Below are 17,854 nucleotides of genomic sequence, written 5' to 3'. Positions count from 1 at the left end.
GTGTCAATACAGAATAAGGAGGGCGCCATTGTAAAACACACACACACACACACACACACACACACACCCCATATGGCCGGTGAAAATCACAAATACATAGGTAGAAAAGCCTCACCTCAATGCATACTCCCCGAACACCTACTTGGTACAAACCATCACATTGAGACAGCTTAGAAGGCGGTGCTAACATCAGAAATCAGCAATGAGCTTCCTTTGAGTAACTGGAAAGAGACACAGCCCTGGACTTTCTTCTCTTATTTTCCTTTGCCTCTCTGGAAAAAATCTATGCACAATCTTCTTCAAAAGCTGTGTTTTGTCAATAGAACAGCGGCTCAGAAAGCACAAACCCGTTATCACTTGTGCGACCTTTAGGCAAAACCAATAAACCTTTTTTGAACACCAGCTTCCTTTCAGGAGCCGCGGTGAGAATGACCTAAGAACATGGGCCAGAGATGCTTGGCAGAGGTCAGGGCCAGAGCAGGGCCGGTGCTGAGACACTGTGGGCTCTCCACGCTTCTAGAAGCTTTCGGGAGCAGCCGGTGGTTGCCTGGTTCCTCTTTCCTCTCGTCTCTCCAGGTCCGGGGCTGAGCTGTATCTATTACGACAACTGTCTAGGAACCTGATAGAAACCAAAGGAGAGACCTGTCCCTCAGATCCTCTCTGCAAGAGGCAGCCTATGAATTAATGATGCAAAAGATACACCACGCCAACCAAGAGAATGCTCTTTGTCAAAAATAAACCAGCAAGAGACAGCAAGGTTAGGGCTTAGAAGAGGTGGCAATCAAGTCACCTCATGGCATATTTAGAAGCCCAGCTAAACTTCACATAAGAATTACAAATGCAATAAATTATTTGCTGGAGAAAAAAAGCTATTTTTAGTGGGGAGACAATCACAGATTTCCATGCATACTAAGCCCCTGACATTCTGAGTGACATTTTCTTTCTGGGAGCTCCTAAGCCTGACTAGAAGTCAAGATGGAAAGATTAAAAGTAACTGACAATGCGATGATTAAAAAAAAAAAAAATGGCCAAGACTTTAAAATGAGCATTCAAGCACGGAGCCTGAAACAGAACTGGCGTTCAATAAATACTGAATGTTGGGATGGGGGGTGGGGTGGGGGAGGGGAGCGAGAGACAAAGGCAGTTCTCAGGCTACGCACTCTCAGGTCAGGCTTGAACATCAGTGTCAAACACTCTTCAGGCCAAACAAGACCAGCTTCCAAGGGGGCGCCTGGGTGGCTCAGTCGGTTAAGCATCCGACTTCGGCTGAGGTCATGATCTCGCGTTCCGTGAGCCCCACGTCAGGCTCTGTGCTGACAACTCAGAGCCTGGAGCCTGTTTCAGATTCTGTGTCTCCCTCTCTCTCTGACCCTCCCCCGTTCATGCTGTCTCTCCCTGTCTCAAAAATAAAATAAACGTTAAAAAAAAAAAAAAAAAGACCAGCTTCCAAGGAGAAATAAATCTAAAACTCTGGAGCTCCTAGGTGACTTACAGGAATACAGTCTCGGTAACCTCAATCCTCACGGCATTTCACACACCAGGACCAGCACGTTCCAGTGGCTGTTGTTGATTTCACAGAACGCGGGGATCGAGGAAGATGGTGCTCCCTACACGCCATCGCTTCTTTTCTTCTTTTTAATTTTAATGTTTATTTATTTTTGAGAGACAGAGAGAGAAAGAGCACAAGGGGAGGGGCAGAGAGAGAGGGAGACACAGAATCCGAAGCAGGCTCCAGGCTCTGAGCTGTCAGCACACAGCCCGATGCGGGGCTCGAACTCATGAATCGCGAGACCGTGACCTGAGCCGAAGTCAGATGTTAACCGACCGAGCCACCCAGGTGCCCCAAGCGCTTCTGGAACCAACAACAAAGGATGATTAATGCCTTCCCATCTAGTCCTGATACTATTTACATTACACGCTGTTACTATTGTAGGTTACTATCACATACGCTATTATGTATGTATTAATATACACATATATGCTAATCACAGCCCTACTTCCTCCAGCCGGAGGTGGTGGACTACCACCTACTTGCAAATTAAATATCCAGGTGCTGATCACACAAACTAAATCCTTTCACTCTACTTTGCGTTTTCATGTTTTGGAAGAAAACGGACAAAAAAGCCAGGAAATACTTCGGCGATGCACCTGCTCCTACCATGTAATGTAATGGGACATTCACAAATCTTTGCCAGTAAGCCACCCACCTTTCTCCCCGCTGCCCATCCAATCCTCCCTCCTCCCTCTTGAGTAGTGTGACAAACTTTAACGTGCTTCCCTTGGCGTTCTGATTAGGGACTTAAGCTAAAATGAAAGATCACACCTGAATGGCCGCCCAAAAGCTCAGTGAGCCGGGCGGCACGACCCTGGACCCAGAAATGGGTGAACAAGGCCCAGCTCCGTGCAAGGACAGTCCTGCACTTCCGTGGCTCAAGTCCCGACAGTGCACGAGGGCGCTCGGCTGGGAAGGGGCTCCCCTCAGGCAGGACGGAAGTCCCCTTGGGCTCGGAACCTCCTTCAGCTCACAAAATGCCACGAGTCAGACATAGGAGAGCTCTCTTCTCAGACCAGTGACCAGTTGCTCCTAAGGAAGCACAGACCATGCTCTCTATTTCCGGAGGTATCTTGGGTCCGTCTCCTGCCACGGGACTCCGTTTCCAGGCTCCAGGGAGACAGCACCGGAGCTGCTCAGTTGCTGTTTGCACGGCTCTTGAGAGAGACTCAGAGAAGGACTGCCCATCTTGAACGCTTCTCTCTTCCATCTGCTCATGTCCCTGCAGGTGAGACCCCGGCTCGCAGGGAACGCCGCGGTGAGGATTCTGCCGTTAAGTCTCCTTCATATCATTAAGCTGTACAGTCTCCCACGGTGTTCCTGGTTTCCCCCAGTTAAGAGATGAGGAAACTCGGGCTCAGAGAGTATTTGCGGAACACAACGTGGCCGAGATTAAACAGAGAAGACTCACTTACTAGATTTGTGGCTGTGGATAAACCTCTTCCCCTAGATGAGCATCGGACTCTTCAGCTAGCAAACACCAAAAATAAGATGCCCTACCAACAAGCATTAGCATGGGAACCAAACCAACATGTGGAAAAGAGACTTTGCATTTTTAAATGCTTCCCGAATATGGGGTATTATGTACAAATAGAAGATATTATAGCTTATTGGCATGGTGATGACTCCAACTGATAGAAATCACTCCCCAGTGGGAAACGAGCGGGTGGAGCTATGCATCCCGAATGTACGATCAGAAGAAGTGTGTCATAAATGGAATCCAGCCTGGGGAGGTTCCCACGGGGTTCTGTTGCTAATAACCATCAGTCCAACACGGCATCCCAGGGAGGCATCCTGAATTGTCCCCTCCCCTTCAGTGTCCAAACTACGCCCCCTGCGCATGCCTTCACAGCCACAGGGCAATCAGTTGCCAAGTTCTGTAGGCTCCTCCGGCTAATCCCAAGCTCCGCCCCAAGTCACACATCGACATCTCCAACAATCTCCCTGGACTTCTAAGCCACTGTCCATTTGTATCCAGAGTGGCCTTTGAACATACAGATCTTCCCATATTAAAATTAAAAGGCTGTTCCCTGACACCCAGAACCCTACAAGACATAGCCCCTCTCACCCTGAGACTTCACTTACGTAACTGAACCAAGGGCGCCTGGTGGCACAGCCCAGACTTAAACCCTGATCTAACTCTGGGGACCAGTCAAGGGTGCTACTGCTCTGTGCTATTTTGGGCCTTGCCTGTTTCCCTGTCCATCTCTCTCACAGGCTGCCTCTGTGGCCGGGACCGTGTCTACTCCTCGCCTAGAGTGGGGTTTACACGAAGATGGGTTCTGTTCGTGGTCCAGGTAATTTGGACAAACTATCCCATCAAAAGAAAAGCTGGGCAAAAACCAAATCACTCTGAGACCATCTGAGAACCAACAAGGAGAAGTAAAAGATGAGGTCAAGACCTAGCAGAACAAAGAAACTCAGAGAGGGGAGCCCCGCATCTGGGGCCACTCTGTTCCCCAGGGCGTCTAAGTACCAGAAGAGGGCCCCAAGGGCTGATAAACTCTGCAGAGTTCTCAACAGACCTGCAGAACCAGGGAGGTGGAAACTCAAGTCCAGAGACTCCAAGGAGAGGTCAGCCTGTACCCTTTGGCTGGTACAGATGCCTCAGGAGTAAAGATAGGCCAGAAACAGACCAGACCTTGGAGGACCAGAAGCCCTGCCTTGCGTGGTCTCAGTCTCTGTATGGGGGATCATCCAGAATGACGCCCCTCACCGCCTAGAAGGTGGTAACCTCCTCCTAGTCAGTCCTCCATTGTCTTCACAAATTTTCACACACACTGGCACACGATCAAAACTACCCAGGCATCCGAGGAGAAGAGGAAATTTGATCACAAACTAAGGGGAACAGAAGACAACAGGCACAAGAACATGGTAAAGGTAATAAAGCTTCAGAGACTTTAAAATAATTATGCTTCATACGCTTGAAGAAGTAAAAGACGAAACAGAATTTTGGAAGACAACTGGACGCCGAGACAGGAAACACGGAAAGCAGCTTTCTGTAAATATTCGCCAAAAGGAAACGAGGAAAGGCCAAGTTGATGAACCGAGTGAGTCACCTGGTAGACCGTGACCGCTGTGCCGGCCAGGAGAAACCGTGGGCTGTGCAAAAGCATCCTGGTTAGAGGCATGCACCCCGGAGCCAGGCAGCCTGGCCTTGAACCTGGCTCTCTCGTTCCTAAGTGTGTGCCCTGGGGCAAGCTCCAGAGACTCTCAAATCCTCATCCCTGGTAAGAACAATAATCGCTGCTCGGTTGGGTTGCTAGAAGGATGATGAGTTGGCATTTGCAAAGTTTTCAGAACTGCGTCTGGCTCCACGTTCTACTGTGCACAGGTGGTCCATTCTAAGCACGTGCGAATAAGCAACAAGAATCGAATTCAGTTCGGCAAACACGTCGCCTGGCCTGGCCTCTCTCTCCAGCTGCCTCTTCCCTTATCTTGCTGTACTCAATACCCCAATCTACCCGTCAGTCGTACCCAGCTACTGCGTTCACCAGATGCATCCTGCTCAACCTTTCATCTGCCCCTTCTTCCCTCTGCCTGAAAAGTCTTTCTTCTCATAATGCGCTTGGAAAGCTTATATCCATGCTTCAAGAATAAGTTAAAACACCACCTCCTCTGAGAAGCATTTCCAGGACTCTCTCAGAGGTCATTATTTCCTTTTCTCGGCTCAGCTAGCCTTGATTTTCCTTTCAGCAGGGTGTTCATCAAACCTGTATGGTCACTTAAGTTTGTGTGTCTGTCTTCCCCGTTAGATCAGGCAGTTTATAGCACAAACTCTGTCTTATCCATCCCTTTTTCCAAATACCAAGCACAGTAGTTGTTGCATTATGATAACTGAGTAACAGATGACAGAATGAATGAATGAATGAATGAATGAATGAATGAATGAAATGTTCTCAGGGTTTGCTCTGAGGCCAGTGAAGTTAAAGCACTCATCACATCCAAGCCAGTATAATGTGATTGAGAATTCTTACTCTTCCAAGGCTTGAAGCATGCTCCCGGGGTCCTCTGAAGACAGAATGTCAATCATTTGGTCATTGAGAGCAAGGTCCTCATTGATACCATTGGCCGAGGTGAACTGGGAGTACTCCAGCTTGTTCTCATGATGCTGAACCTACAGGGGAATTTCAGACACAACCGAGTGAACCCTCTTGTGAACGCCATGCGCTGAGAGTCACGAGGGAAGGCAGGGATCCGCCGTCGGGAGGACCTTGCTGGCCCCACCACTTGCGAACAGGGTACATTCAGGCAAGACACTGCATTTGCCTGAGCCTCCATCTTCCCATCAAAGAAATGGGATCATAATTCCAGTAGCCCCACACCGGGTTCCCGTGTGTACAAACAAAACAAGGGATGGAGAGGCCTTTGCAACCTGTAAAGACCTATGAAAATATTTCACCATCATTACCATCACCATCATATCACGATCACCACCACCACCATCATCACCACCATCATCATCACCAGCATCTCTATCATCATCATCATCATCATCATCATCATCATCATCATCATCATCACTATATCACTGTCATCACCACCTTCACTATCACCATCATCATCATCATGCGGAGGAAAATTACCGTTGGCAGATGAACTTCAATTCCATGCATCTGGCTGGTTTTGAATCAGAATACAGAGCTGTCAGATGGAAATGACCTCAGAGATAATTAAGCCCAACGCCACGACTAGATAGATGTATCTGTTGTGTCCTTAATATCAGTCCTGAAAACCGGGTGATAAGTATAGCTAATATTTAAGAATCCCTGTCCCTGTGCCTTGTAGGTGTGTTATCGTGAAACTATCACAACACAGTTAAGTGCTGTTGTCCCCACGTCACATATAAGAAACCACGGCTCAGAGGGGTAAAATGACGTTATCTGAGTTCGCACGGCTCCCGAAGAGTCAGAGTTGGTATCTGGTCCCAAGTTGGTCAAACTCCTAAGGTACAAGGAGTTGGTATTTGGTCCCAAGATGATCGAACTCGTAAGGCAGAAGGAGGGTTTTATCGCACTGTTTTCACTGCACACTGTCTCAGCGGCTGCCTCAGGCTGCCAAAAATAAAGATGTGAAAAGAGTTCATCCTGTGAACTTCAAGGGTCTTCAGACCTTAAGTCAACACTTTGCTTTCCTCTCTGCGGTTGTAATGATCAGCCTTTCATCTCCAGCAAAGGATTTCTGCTCCTTCATCAAAGCAGCTGGGAAGTTTTGTTCTTCTGTGATTGATAACGGCTTTGAGAGAGAAGCTGGAGGTCTGATTAGAGGAACGCTTTTTCTCCCCCTCACTTTTGCCTCCACGGACACTGTGGGCCGATCTCACTTTGAAATGGCCATCCTCTCCTCCAGGATGCAGACATAAAGCGAACAATGGGACACGACCTCCAGCCTCCAGACACGGCCCCCAGGTGCCAGGTCCCCGGGCCACTTGAAGCAAGTATTTAACTTCACGGGCCTCAGTTTCCTCAATATAAAGGGAGGGGAGGGGCGCCTGAGAGGCTCAGTCCGTTGAGCATCCAACTTCGGCTCAGGTCATGATCTTGCGGTCTGTGAGTTCGAGCCCCACGTCCGGCTCTGTGCTGACGGCTCGGAGCCTGGAGCCTGCTTCGGATTCTGTCTCCCTCTCTCTCTGCCCCTCCCCCCTCATGCTCTGTCTCTCTCTTTCTCTCTCTCTGTCAAAAATAAATAAATTTTTTTTAATTAAAAAAAAATAAAGTGAGGGGAACAGATGGCTGTGCTCCTTTCAAGTTGCTGGGCCCCTGGGGGACACTGGGTCACAGCAGCTCCAGCCCTCCACGGCCCTGGAGGGACCAAGAAGTTGCCAACGGATGCTTACTCCCAGCAGCGCCTCCCGGGAGAGGCTCCACGGGGCTCCTCTCCAAAAATTGCCGCCCTGATTTCCTTCCCGTCTGTCCATCCACTGATGGGCCGAGGGCTCCTTCATATCCTCACACGTGGATTCAGGGCCTCCTAAGCTCCAGGCTCCATAGGAGGCAATGGAGATTGTAGCAGAGATCGCCTGCTTCCTACCCACACCCCCTCGCCGCTTCAGACCCGCTGGCCCAAGACCCACCAGCCAGTATCTACAGTATCTATCCCCTAAAGGCTTCTGCGGGCCTTCAGAGCCCACGCCAGGAAATAACGTCACCCTTTGTCCTGGCCCCTGTAGGACTGTGGACAATACTGACCCCACCTGTGGCCCTCCTCTCTTGGGGCTACGTGTTCCGGGCCCCTTGGAGGTTAATATACATTCCTTAGAAATGCCCGTGAAGGCTGGAAGGGGGCGGCTTGTTTTGGCTCTCCGTAAATCGGTTAAAGATAACACAGTCTCTTGGCCTCCTGATGCACAGATGGGCCCCATGAGATCTAATTCCAGGACAGCTGTCGATCAGGCGCACGTGGACCCTGGGAGGTACGTGCGGACCCTCTGGTCTCACTACAACGCCCTCGGCACGTCCCCTCGCTCTGTAACACCCGCGGGCGGAGGTCCGGGCTTTGTGAGAACAGCCGCGCAGGGCCCGGATCGCAGAGCGCCCTGTTCCCTGTAAGTCAGCCTGAATAAAACTGTAACTTGCAGGCAGTCCCTGCTTCATTTTTCTGGTCTCAAAGGGCCTTCTCGGTGGGGAGGGCAGTCCCTCCTCCCCCACCTTCTAACAGCGCCTTTGCCCCCATATCCTCGACCGATGACCACCGGGGCGTGATATATACCCCAGCTCCGCCCCTCCTCAGCCAGCACGACTCTGAGCCTAGTGCCATACTGTCCCCAGAGCTGCCCACGCACGGTGAAGCTCCACAGCTGAAGGATCCAGCCTCCCCCTGAGGGTGGAGTGAGCCTCCAAAGACTTTTCCGCAGGGAGTGTGGACCAGGCCCCGAATTAGTGTGGCGGGAACACAGCACTATCTGCACAGGAAGGCGCTCGCTTATTCGGTCAGGCCGCAGTGGCTCTGAGACCCGGCCACTTGCTGGAATCATCCGGGAGCTTTAGAAGTCACTAAGGGGGCGCCTGGGTGGCCCAGTTGGGTAAGTGACCGACTTCAGCTCAGGTCATGATATCGCAGTTTGTGGGTTCGAGCCCCGCGACGGGCTCTGTGCTGACAGCTTGGAGCCTGGAGCCTGCTTCCGATTCTGTGTCTCCCTCTCTCTCTACCCCTCCCCTGCTCACGCTCTGTGTCTCTCTGTCTCTCAATAATAAGTGAGCATTAAAAAAAATAAAAATAAAAAAGTCACTAAGGACGGGGCGCATCCTGGGACGGTCCAGTCACAGTCTCTGCAGGCAAGGCTGGACACGAGCATTTTGTCGTTTCCCTGGGGATTCGGACATCAATCCAGGGTTGAGGATCAATCAACCCATCGAACTCGAGGGAAAACTTCAATCAACCTCACATCTACCGCCGACCCGACTACCCTCCGGCAACAAGATGCACGTGGAGACTCACCTGATGTCTGGTGATCAGGCTTCCCTTCAAACACTGATAGCGAGCCGTGAAGAAAAGTGTGGCCCAGGTCAGCACGAAGGAGGCGATGGAGGCTATGAAGAATCCTGCTGCATGAAGGCCATGGTTTGGGACAACCTAGGGGACGAGAGAGAGGGGGGGGACTTGTCCGTGGTCACACTTCATAGCCTTCAGTCGGGTCACAGCTAAGAGTTACAGCAGAAGAAGCAGGGAGTCGGTGAGACCAGCCTGGATTTGGACCCAGCTCTGTCCACACCGGCTGGGCTGCCTGAGCCCGTCGCTGGACCTCTCTGAGCCTGTTTCCTTAGCGCATCTCTAAGCGTCAAGCGGGACAAACACTGCAAGGGGCCGAGCATGGTGGCTTGCACACAGTAGGGCCATCCGCCCCGAGCCTGGCACCTCACAGACCTCAAGAGCGTTAAATTCCCGAATCCTTATGTAACAACCCTAAGAGGGCACTGGGGATCCGTGAACTGTTCCGAGTCAGGGGCGGATTTCTGCAGACGCCAGAGGAGAACCTGTAGCGCCCTTCCTTCCCCCTCGACACCGCCTGCTCCCCCTCGCTGGGAACACGTCCCATCAGAGGGGCAGCCCGCAGCCCACTCTGGACATCAGGGCCAAGCAGAAGGATACACAGGGCAGGGAAGCATGACACAGCAGGGGCAGCCAGCTGCCGGGCGATTCAACAACCTGACCGGTGGCCCTTAGAGCTCCCGTGGGCTTAACTCGCCCAGCCGCCTCCCTCCTCGGTGGCGTCCTCTGGGCTCCAGCCAGCGAGAGCCCGGGACAAACGTGCCTCTGGGATGGGCCAGGACTGAGAGGAGCTGGTAAGTCCCAGACACTCGCCATCAGCCCCTCCCTCCGCCTCTTCCTTAGGGTCTAGACAACAGCAGCTGGCATCTTACAAGAACTCAGAAGGGGTCAAACTCTGGGCTGACTCACACGTAAGCACGCAACAGAACTGCATCCCACCCTGAGTTTCTGATCCCCTAGACCCAGAGACAGGGCCTCACAAGGGGCGCATTTCCAACAAGCTCCCAGGGGCCACTGCCGTGCTGTCTGTCCGAGGAACACACGTTGAGAACCCCTAGGTTAAGGGTTTCACAAGAATTAACTCCTTGAATGCTCTCAAAGGCACTCTGGACAAAGTGAAGAGCTCTGGATTTCTAGCCCTCCAGATCTGGCTTGAAATTCCAGCTCCGTCACAAGAGCCGTGATGCCATGGATGAGTGGCTTAGGCCTAACCTCTGCCAGCCTCACTTTTCTCGTCTGTGAAATGGGGATAAAAATACGTCACTGCAGGGAGATCAAAGACAACAGTAATGTAGAGATTCGTGCAAAGCTTGGCTTGATCGTGCTACTTGCTCACTGATTGCTTATCGAGTGTTTACCGTGTACCAGGCTGTCGGCGGGGGTCCTTTCTCCGTTTGTGGGATGTACCCTCCCTGTGGGCACTGACTGGGTCTGACCAAGGTCCACCTCCCACCTCCTGTTCACAGGCAAGGGGGGCCCGTAAACAGCAGAGAGGGTGAAGCCTGGCCTCTGGATTCAGACCACCGGGCTGTGTGACATCAGCTCTGCCTTATTGGCTGTGTAGAATTGGTCACATCAGTTCATCTCTCTTTGCCTCTGTTCCATCCCTTGTCTAATGGAGACAGTGGCCGTCCAAGGGTCGTACTGAGGAGTACACAGGAATATGAACGAAGTTGAATGAAGTCGTTAGAAGAGTATCCGGCCTTAACGCTTGCTCACCAAACTCGAGTGATTCTTGCCGTGTCTTCCTTTGTGGGCTGTGTAGACAAAGGCAACTCCTTTTGGTACCATAATGGAGAAGCTGTACGGTGGCCATTCATCAGTCGTTTTATCAGAAGGTGACCTCAAGGGGCACCTGGGTGGCTCTGTCAGTTAAATGTCCAGCTCTTGGTTTCAGCTCAGGTCATGAGCTCACGGTTCATTGGTTCCACCCCGTGTTGGGCTCTGCACTGACAGCACGGAACCTACTTCAGATTCTCTCCTTCCCTCTCTCTCTCTCTGCCCCTTCCCGCTCTCTCTCGCAAAATAAAAAAATAAATAAAATTCACAAAATTAAAAAAAGAAAAAGAAGGTGACCTCAAAAACAGACCTGGACCAAGAGCCTCACATTTTGATAACACTTTTACCCCTTGGAGTGCTTTCAACAAAACGTCTATACTCAAAAATAAGAGGGACAAAATGTGTGTGTCCATAACAAGAAGGCTTTAAAACAATCAGTTCTTTAACTCAGCAGTTTAATACCTAGGATTCTATCCTCAGGGAAGAATTCAAAACTATGCATAAAAGTTTATATACAAGGTTGGCTTGGTCCAGAAATACGCACACAAATTTAGCTTTGTATTTTTTGCAGAGCATCATATTAAGTATCCTAATGTATCCTAAATGTTGCAAAATCCAAAGAGCAGTTAAATATTTTAAGTCTCTTTAAATTATTCAATCCATATAATGAGCAATCGTGTAGCCATTTTACTACTTTTAAAAAGCACAGTAATGTAGGGCGCCTGGATGGCTCAGTCAGTTGAGCCTCTGACTTCGGCTCCGGTCATGATCCCGCAGTTCGTGAGTTCGAGCCCCATGTCTGGCTCTGTGCTGACACCTCGGAGCCTGGATCCTGCTTCCAATTCTGTTTCCCTCTCTCTCTCTGCCCCTCACCCACTCATGCTCTGTCTCTCTCTCTCTCAAAATTAAATAAACATTAAAAAACTTAAATAAGTAAAATAAAAAATAAAAACCACAGTAATGTAAATCTACTACAGAAAAGAGTTCTTTACAAAAGTTAAGGGTATAAAATGATAAGCAAATGTCCTGCTGCCTTCCCCTACCCACTCTAACCCAGCTTCCCAGAGGCAAATCTTTTTTTTTTAGCTTATTTATTTTGAGACAGAGAGAGTGAGTGCATGCAAGCAGGGGAAGGGCAGAGAGAGAGGGAGAGACAGAGAATCCCAAGCAGGTTCCAGTACCGAAAGCTTGTAGACCAATGTGGGGTTCGAACTCATGAACCACAAGATCATGACCTGAGCCAAAATTGGTCGCTTAACCGACTGAGGGGGCCCAGAGGCAAATATCTTAAACAGATACTGTTTTTAGTTTTTATGGCTTAGTAAACCAGATGGTTACTTAAAATTGAAGTCTAAAATTTATACATATATCTCTATTTCTTGATTCATCAGCATTATATACTATTAACTGAATTATTATGAACATATTATAGGTACATATGTAACATATTATGTGTAATACGTATACATACCATACATATACACATATATGCCGTATTATATAATTATTAACATATTATTCCCTCTTTGACAGATGTGAATTTAGCTCATGAATTTTTACCTTACAAATTTGTAGGGTTTGTGACCTATAAATATCTCTGCCCTTCCTTCTAATTGTAATGATTATTTTTAGTTTTTCAATTAGCCATCTTTGTAAATTTAAATTAAAAAATTAAACTTCAGTTTTTACAACATTTACAGACGATTTCTTGTTGTCTTACTAAAAAAAGATAATGAAGTTAATGTCCCACACTTGCCTCTCCCCCCTTGCCTTTCCCACTTCTTTCTTTCACAGTTTATTAGGTTTAAAACATATATATTTTGTTCTGCAATCACAATTCTTTGTCGTTTATAGATTAATTATAAAACCTAAAACTAAAAAAAATTTTAAGACACGATTATTATTATACAAATGTTATTCACTGAAGAAGTAAAAAAAAAAAAAATCCTATGTTAATAAATATCTGCCCCTCAAAGCAATATATTTCTAATTCAATCCCTTTTCTTACATTTCACCGATTATTCAAAATCATGCCATATTTTTAGTTTGTTAATAACTAACTTTGGACTAACAGTCCTTTCTCTGTAACTTTTTGTTTTCCCTGGAGTTTCCCACTGTCTTTCTTTTTTCTTCCTATTATATACCATTTCCTTAATGACATTATCTGTTGCAGGTAGTGGATTTTTTTTTTTTTTTTTCTTAAAGTCATCATTCCCTGAATGCTTTGGCATTCTGACCTGATCAGAACTGGTTACTTTCCAGGGTTGCTGCTGTCATTTGGAGCCCTCTATTTACAGCTTTCTGTGTTGTCACACATGATTGATTAAAGCAAAACTATGCTTGTTGGATCCCATTTCTTCCTTTTTCTTGGATGTTTTTTTTTTTCAGTGTGATGGAGTATAATCAGTATTTTATTTGTTTGCAAGTAAATTTGTTTAGAAGACATTTTTTATTTCATATGTCTTAAAATGTTGTTACTTTGCCCTCACTTAATTTATAATTTGGCTGAATCTATCATTCAAGGTCCAAAGTCATTTTTCTTCAGAACACTGAAGGTACTGCCCCACTGTCTTCTGACATAACTGTGTCTGATGACTTCTTAGAGGGATCTGTTTCTGGCTTTCTAGGAATTTTAAAGTTTTCCCTTTTCCCTTGGAATTCTGAATATTTAACCATTAAGGTTTTTTTCATAATATTTTTAATTGTAGTAAAATACACGTAACATAAAATTTATCATCTTGGGGTGTCTGGGTGGCTCAGTCGATAAAGCCTCTGACTTTGGTTCAGGTCCCTATCTCGCCGTTTGTGAGCTGGAGCCCCACGCTGGGCTCTGTGCTGATGGCTCGGAGCCCGGAGCCAGCTTCCGATTCTGTGTCTCCCTGTCCCTCTGCCCCTCCCCCACTCATGCTCTGTCTCTCTCTCTCTCTCTCGCTCAAAAAACGAATAAACATTTTTTAAAAATTACCATCTTAACCAATTTTAAGTCCAGTCCAGTCGTACATCACAGTATGTACAATCACGTTGGTCTGAAATCATTACCACTACCTGTCCCCAGCAGTTTTTCCTCTTACAAAACTGAAACTCTGTCCCCATTAAACCACCCTCCTTCCATCCTCCAGCCTCTGCCACCCACCGTCCTACTCTCTTGTCTCTGTGAATCTGACTACTTCACTTAGCATTAGATCTTTATGGTTCATCCATGTCGTTGCAGTGTGTCTCAGAATTTTCTTTTCTTTTTTTTTAATTTAAATTCAAGTTAGTTAACATACAGAATAGTATTGGTTTCAGGAGCAGAATTTAGAGATTCATCACTTCCATATAACACCCAGTGTTCACCTCCAAAAGTGCCTTCCTTAATGCCCATCACCCATCTAGCCCATTCCCCTACCCACCTCCCCCCCCATCAACCCCCAGTTTGTTCTCTGCATTTAAGAGTCTCTTATGGTTTGTCTCCCTCTCTGTTTGTGTCTTATTTTATTTTTCCTTCCATTCTCCACTTCACACCTGTCAGAATGGCTAAAATTAACAACTCAGGGAATAACAGGTGTTGGCAAGGATGCAGAAAAAGGGAACCCTCTTGCACTGCTGGTGGGAATGCAAAGTGGTGCAGCCACTCTGGAAAACAGTCTGGAGGTTCCTCAAAAATTAAAAAAAAAAAAAAAAAAGAAAAGAAAGAAAAAAGAACTTCCTTATGACCCAGCAATTGCACTACTGCTAGGAATTTATCCAAAGGGTGCAAAAATGCTGATTCAAAGGGGCACTCCTCAGCAGTGCCATCGACAGCAGCCAACCTATGCAGAGAGCCTAAATGTTCATTGACTGCTGAATGGATTAAGAAGGTGCGGTGTGTGTGTGTGTGTGTGTGTGTGTGTGTGTGTCTGTTCATAGATGTATATGTATATACGTTATACATTATATATGTATATACGTGTATACACACACACATATACATAATGGAATATTCCTCGGCGATCAAAAAGAATGAAATCTTGCCACTTGCAACAACGTGGATGGAACTGGAGGGTGTTATGCTAAGTGAAATAAATCAGAGGAAGACAAATACATGATTTCACTCATATGTGGGATTTAAGAAACAGATTTCCTTCCTTCTTAAGGCTGAATAAAATTCCATTGTTATGTATATATCATATAGTGTTTATCCATTCATTCATCATTGGACACTTGGGTGGCTCCCATCTTCTGGCTTTTGTGAATATGCTGCTATAAACATGGGTATATGGGTATCCCTCTGAGACCCTACTTCTAATTCTTTGGGGAATATACCTAGAAGTGGAGTAATACGATTATATAATAGTTCTGTCTTCAATTTCTGGGGGAACAGCCAAACACTTTCTCCTCCTTCTCCTTCTCCTCCTCCTCCTCCTCCTTCTTTTTTGATAGTAGCCAGCCTGATATGAGGCGGAATCATCATGGTTTTGATTTGCATTTCTCTAATGATTAGTGTCAGAAGGCAAATGCTTATATTTTATTTATTTATTTTTTCAGCTTTAGGAAGAAGAATGGAGAGATACAGGGAATTGCTGATATCTGATCACCAACAGCATGCTGGTCCCTAGGTTAGGTGCCTGGAATGGATTTAACTGTGCCTTCCAAAAGGATATGCTTAAGTCTTAACCCCCAGTAGCTATAAATGTGACTGTATTGGGAAAGAAGATCTTTGGAAACAATAATCAAGTTAAGATGAGTTCATATTGGATTAGGGTGGGTCTTAAATCTAATGAATGTGTCCTTATAAAGACAGACTCGCACAGAGAGGGTCATGTGACCACGGAGGCAGAGACTGGAGTGAGGTAGCTACAACCAAGGAAGGATTTCCAGGAGCCACCAGAAGCTAGGAAGAAGCAAGCATTCTTCTCCACAGCCATCAAAGACAGCACGGCTCTGCCGACTTAACTCCAGACTTCTAGCTTCCAGAACTGTGACAAAGCAAGATTCTGTTGTCCCAGGCTCCCCAGTTTGCGATAACTTGTTACAGCAGCCCCAGGAAACTAATAAGGTGTCAGCTTTACATCATACAATCTTCAGCAATCTTGTAGTGGATGTATTGTCCCCATTCCATTGACAGGTAAACGGAGATGGAAAGAGATTAAGTAGGTAATCAAAGTGCGTAGTAGCCAAAAAACCAAAGCCAGCCCTGCCTGACTCCAAAGTCCGTGTTCTCCCTGCATTAGATCACACTGCTCTTGTCCAGGGGGCTGTGGGGTTTTCTAAACACATCTGGAGTCCCAACCTCCCACACCAAGGTAGAAGTTCCCTGCCTGATTGATGAGAACCAGAAACAAAGACTAGCACAGAATTACATGCCGGCAGGGTCACTGTACTGTAAAAGGCAGGAAGAGATCTCTCTGTCCCCCTCTGTCTCTCTCTTCCTTTCCTACTTCATGAAGTAGAACGGGCCAACGGGGTCAAACCACCAAACTTGAATGCCTGTATCTAGGAAGAGGGCAAAGGCAGGGCAGCTCTACAGATCCCGCCATCTTTCTCCCTTCTCTTTTGGGAATCTGATGCCAAGTGGTAAGCACATCCAGGTAGACACTGCCTGCTTGGGGCAGGCCCACTCACAACTCTCACTTTCTTCTTTCAACCTTCACTCATCCATGTTGCTACATTAAGCTAGGTCCTGCTCCTGCCCAAAATGTCTCTGCTCTTCAACTTTCCTCCTCCATGTAAATGGCTAAAGAAGTGTAGGATCTCAAGATAAAGCTTTATGGGAAGAAGGAGGCCCAATATAATCATTACCATCATCACCATCACTGTCATCATCACCATCAGCATCACCGTAATGTCACCATCATCACCATCACCATCATCATAGTTAACCTGATTCAGCAGACAGTAAACACCAGAGATAGCCCCAAGTGCTTTACATGCATGAATCCATTAACATCTCACAATAAAACCAGAAAGTGGGTACTGTTTCAGTCTATATTCTACAAATTAGAGTTCAATAGTGCTAATCAGTTAAGTAAATGGCCCAAGATCACAGAATGAGTCACTAGTGACTCCGGGTTTCACAGCCAGCAGTCTGGCCTAGAAGCTTTCACACCACAGCTGCCTCTCTGGGGCTCAAGCTCCAGCCTGGCCTTTTACCAGGAGCCTTGCATTAGGTCATCAAGGTCTTGGGTCACCCTGAACACTGTGATTCCCACTCTGAGTATACAGCTCACCCTTCTGGACTGAGTGGCAGGGCAGGATTTTAAAAATCTCTCAGTGTCTGGACAAAAGCCTTTGCAAACCATTCTTCAAAACTATTCTTAACCATCAGGGTCTTTATTGAACTTTTGCCAGAGGCGAGGCCTTACTCCCTTTATAGTCTTTGAAACAATACTTTAAACTCAGAATTCTCATGTCCATCTCACATGTGCAGAAACCAAGCTTTGCTATAACTTTTTTTTTGCCTGAAACTCTCTATTTAAGTGAATACATCACAGTGGGCTACCAAGGTTGGCTCGGTGTTTGGATGTGGTGGTCAGCTTTCCTGACATCGAGTTCATTCAATGAGCCCAGTGATGGGTCCTCAAAGGACAAGTGGGGAACAAAAGATCCAGGCCCTGCTCTAAGGAGCTCACAATCTTGCAGAAAAAACAGACAAGCAAGCAAGCTGGGGGTGACACAGTGTGGCTGAGTGAGGCTGGAGAAGCCTGGAGAAGTAGGGTGGGGAGGGGTGCAGCTCCTAGCCTAGCTCAAAGGACAAAGGCTTTACACGAGGTGACCCATGGACAGAGAGAAATGAGCCGGGAGGAGGGCAAGCCAGGCAGAGAGAACAGCATGAGCCGGACCTGCTATGTGGAGGAAATGCACCCCGGGTCCCAAAGGGTCTTCAAGAGCAGGTTAGTGATTTGCAGCAGCGTCCAAATGGTTGGGGGGGGGGGGGGTGACTGCAGGGTTTTAAGCCAGGAAGTAACACGGTCAGATCAGTATTTTAGAAAGGTAGATCTGGCCACTGCGTGGCATCAGCCTGGATGAGGATAAACGAGATGTGATAGCCAACAGAGAAATGATGACAAGGCTGCA

The 17,854-nt window shown here is 47.3% G+C and overlaps 1 protein-coding gene across 1 annotated transcript in view; it reads right to left on the bottom strand.

The window, feature by feature from the left end:
* EVC2 (EvC ciliary complex subunit 2) overlaps nt 1-17,854 on the bottom strand; it is a 135,209-nt gene that overhangs the window by 82,307 nt on the left and 35,048 nt on the right. The window contains exons 7-8 of the mRNA XM_047091307.1: nt 8,990-9,124; nt 5,530-5,669 (exon numbers count right to left, since the gene is read on the bottom strand). Coding sequence (XP_046947263.1) covers nt 5,530-5,669; nt 8,990-9,124 — 275 coding nt within the window. The remainder of the gene's footprint in view (nt 1-5,529; nt 5,670-8,989; nt 9,125-17,854) is intronic.

This window comes from Lynx rufus, unplaced genomic scaffold (assembly GCF_022079265.1).
Source record: "Lynx rufus isolate CCGP_SWC_20201006 ecotype Redwood Valley unplaced genomic scaffold, mLynRuf1.p SCAF_3, whole genome shotgun sequence".
Lineage (NCBI taxonomy): Eukaryota > Metazoa > Chordata > Mammalia > Carnivora > Felidae > Lynx > Lynx rufus.
The sequence above is the reverse complement of the archived record's forward strand: the minus strand, read 5'-3'. Positions and strand labels throughout refer to the sequence as shown.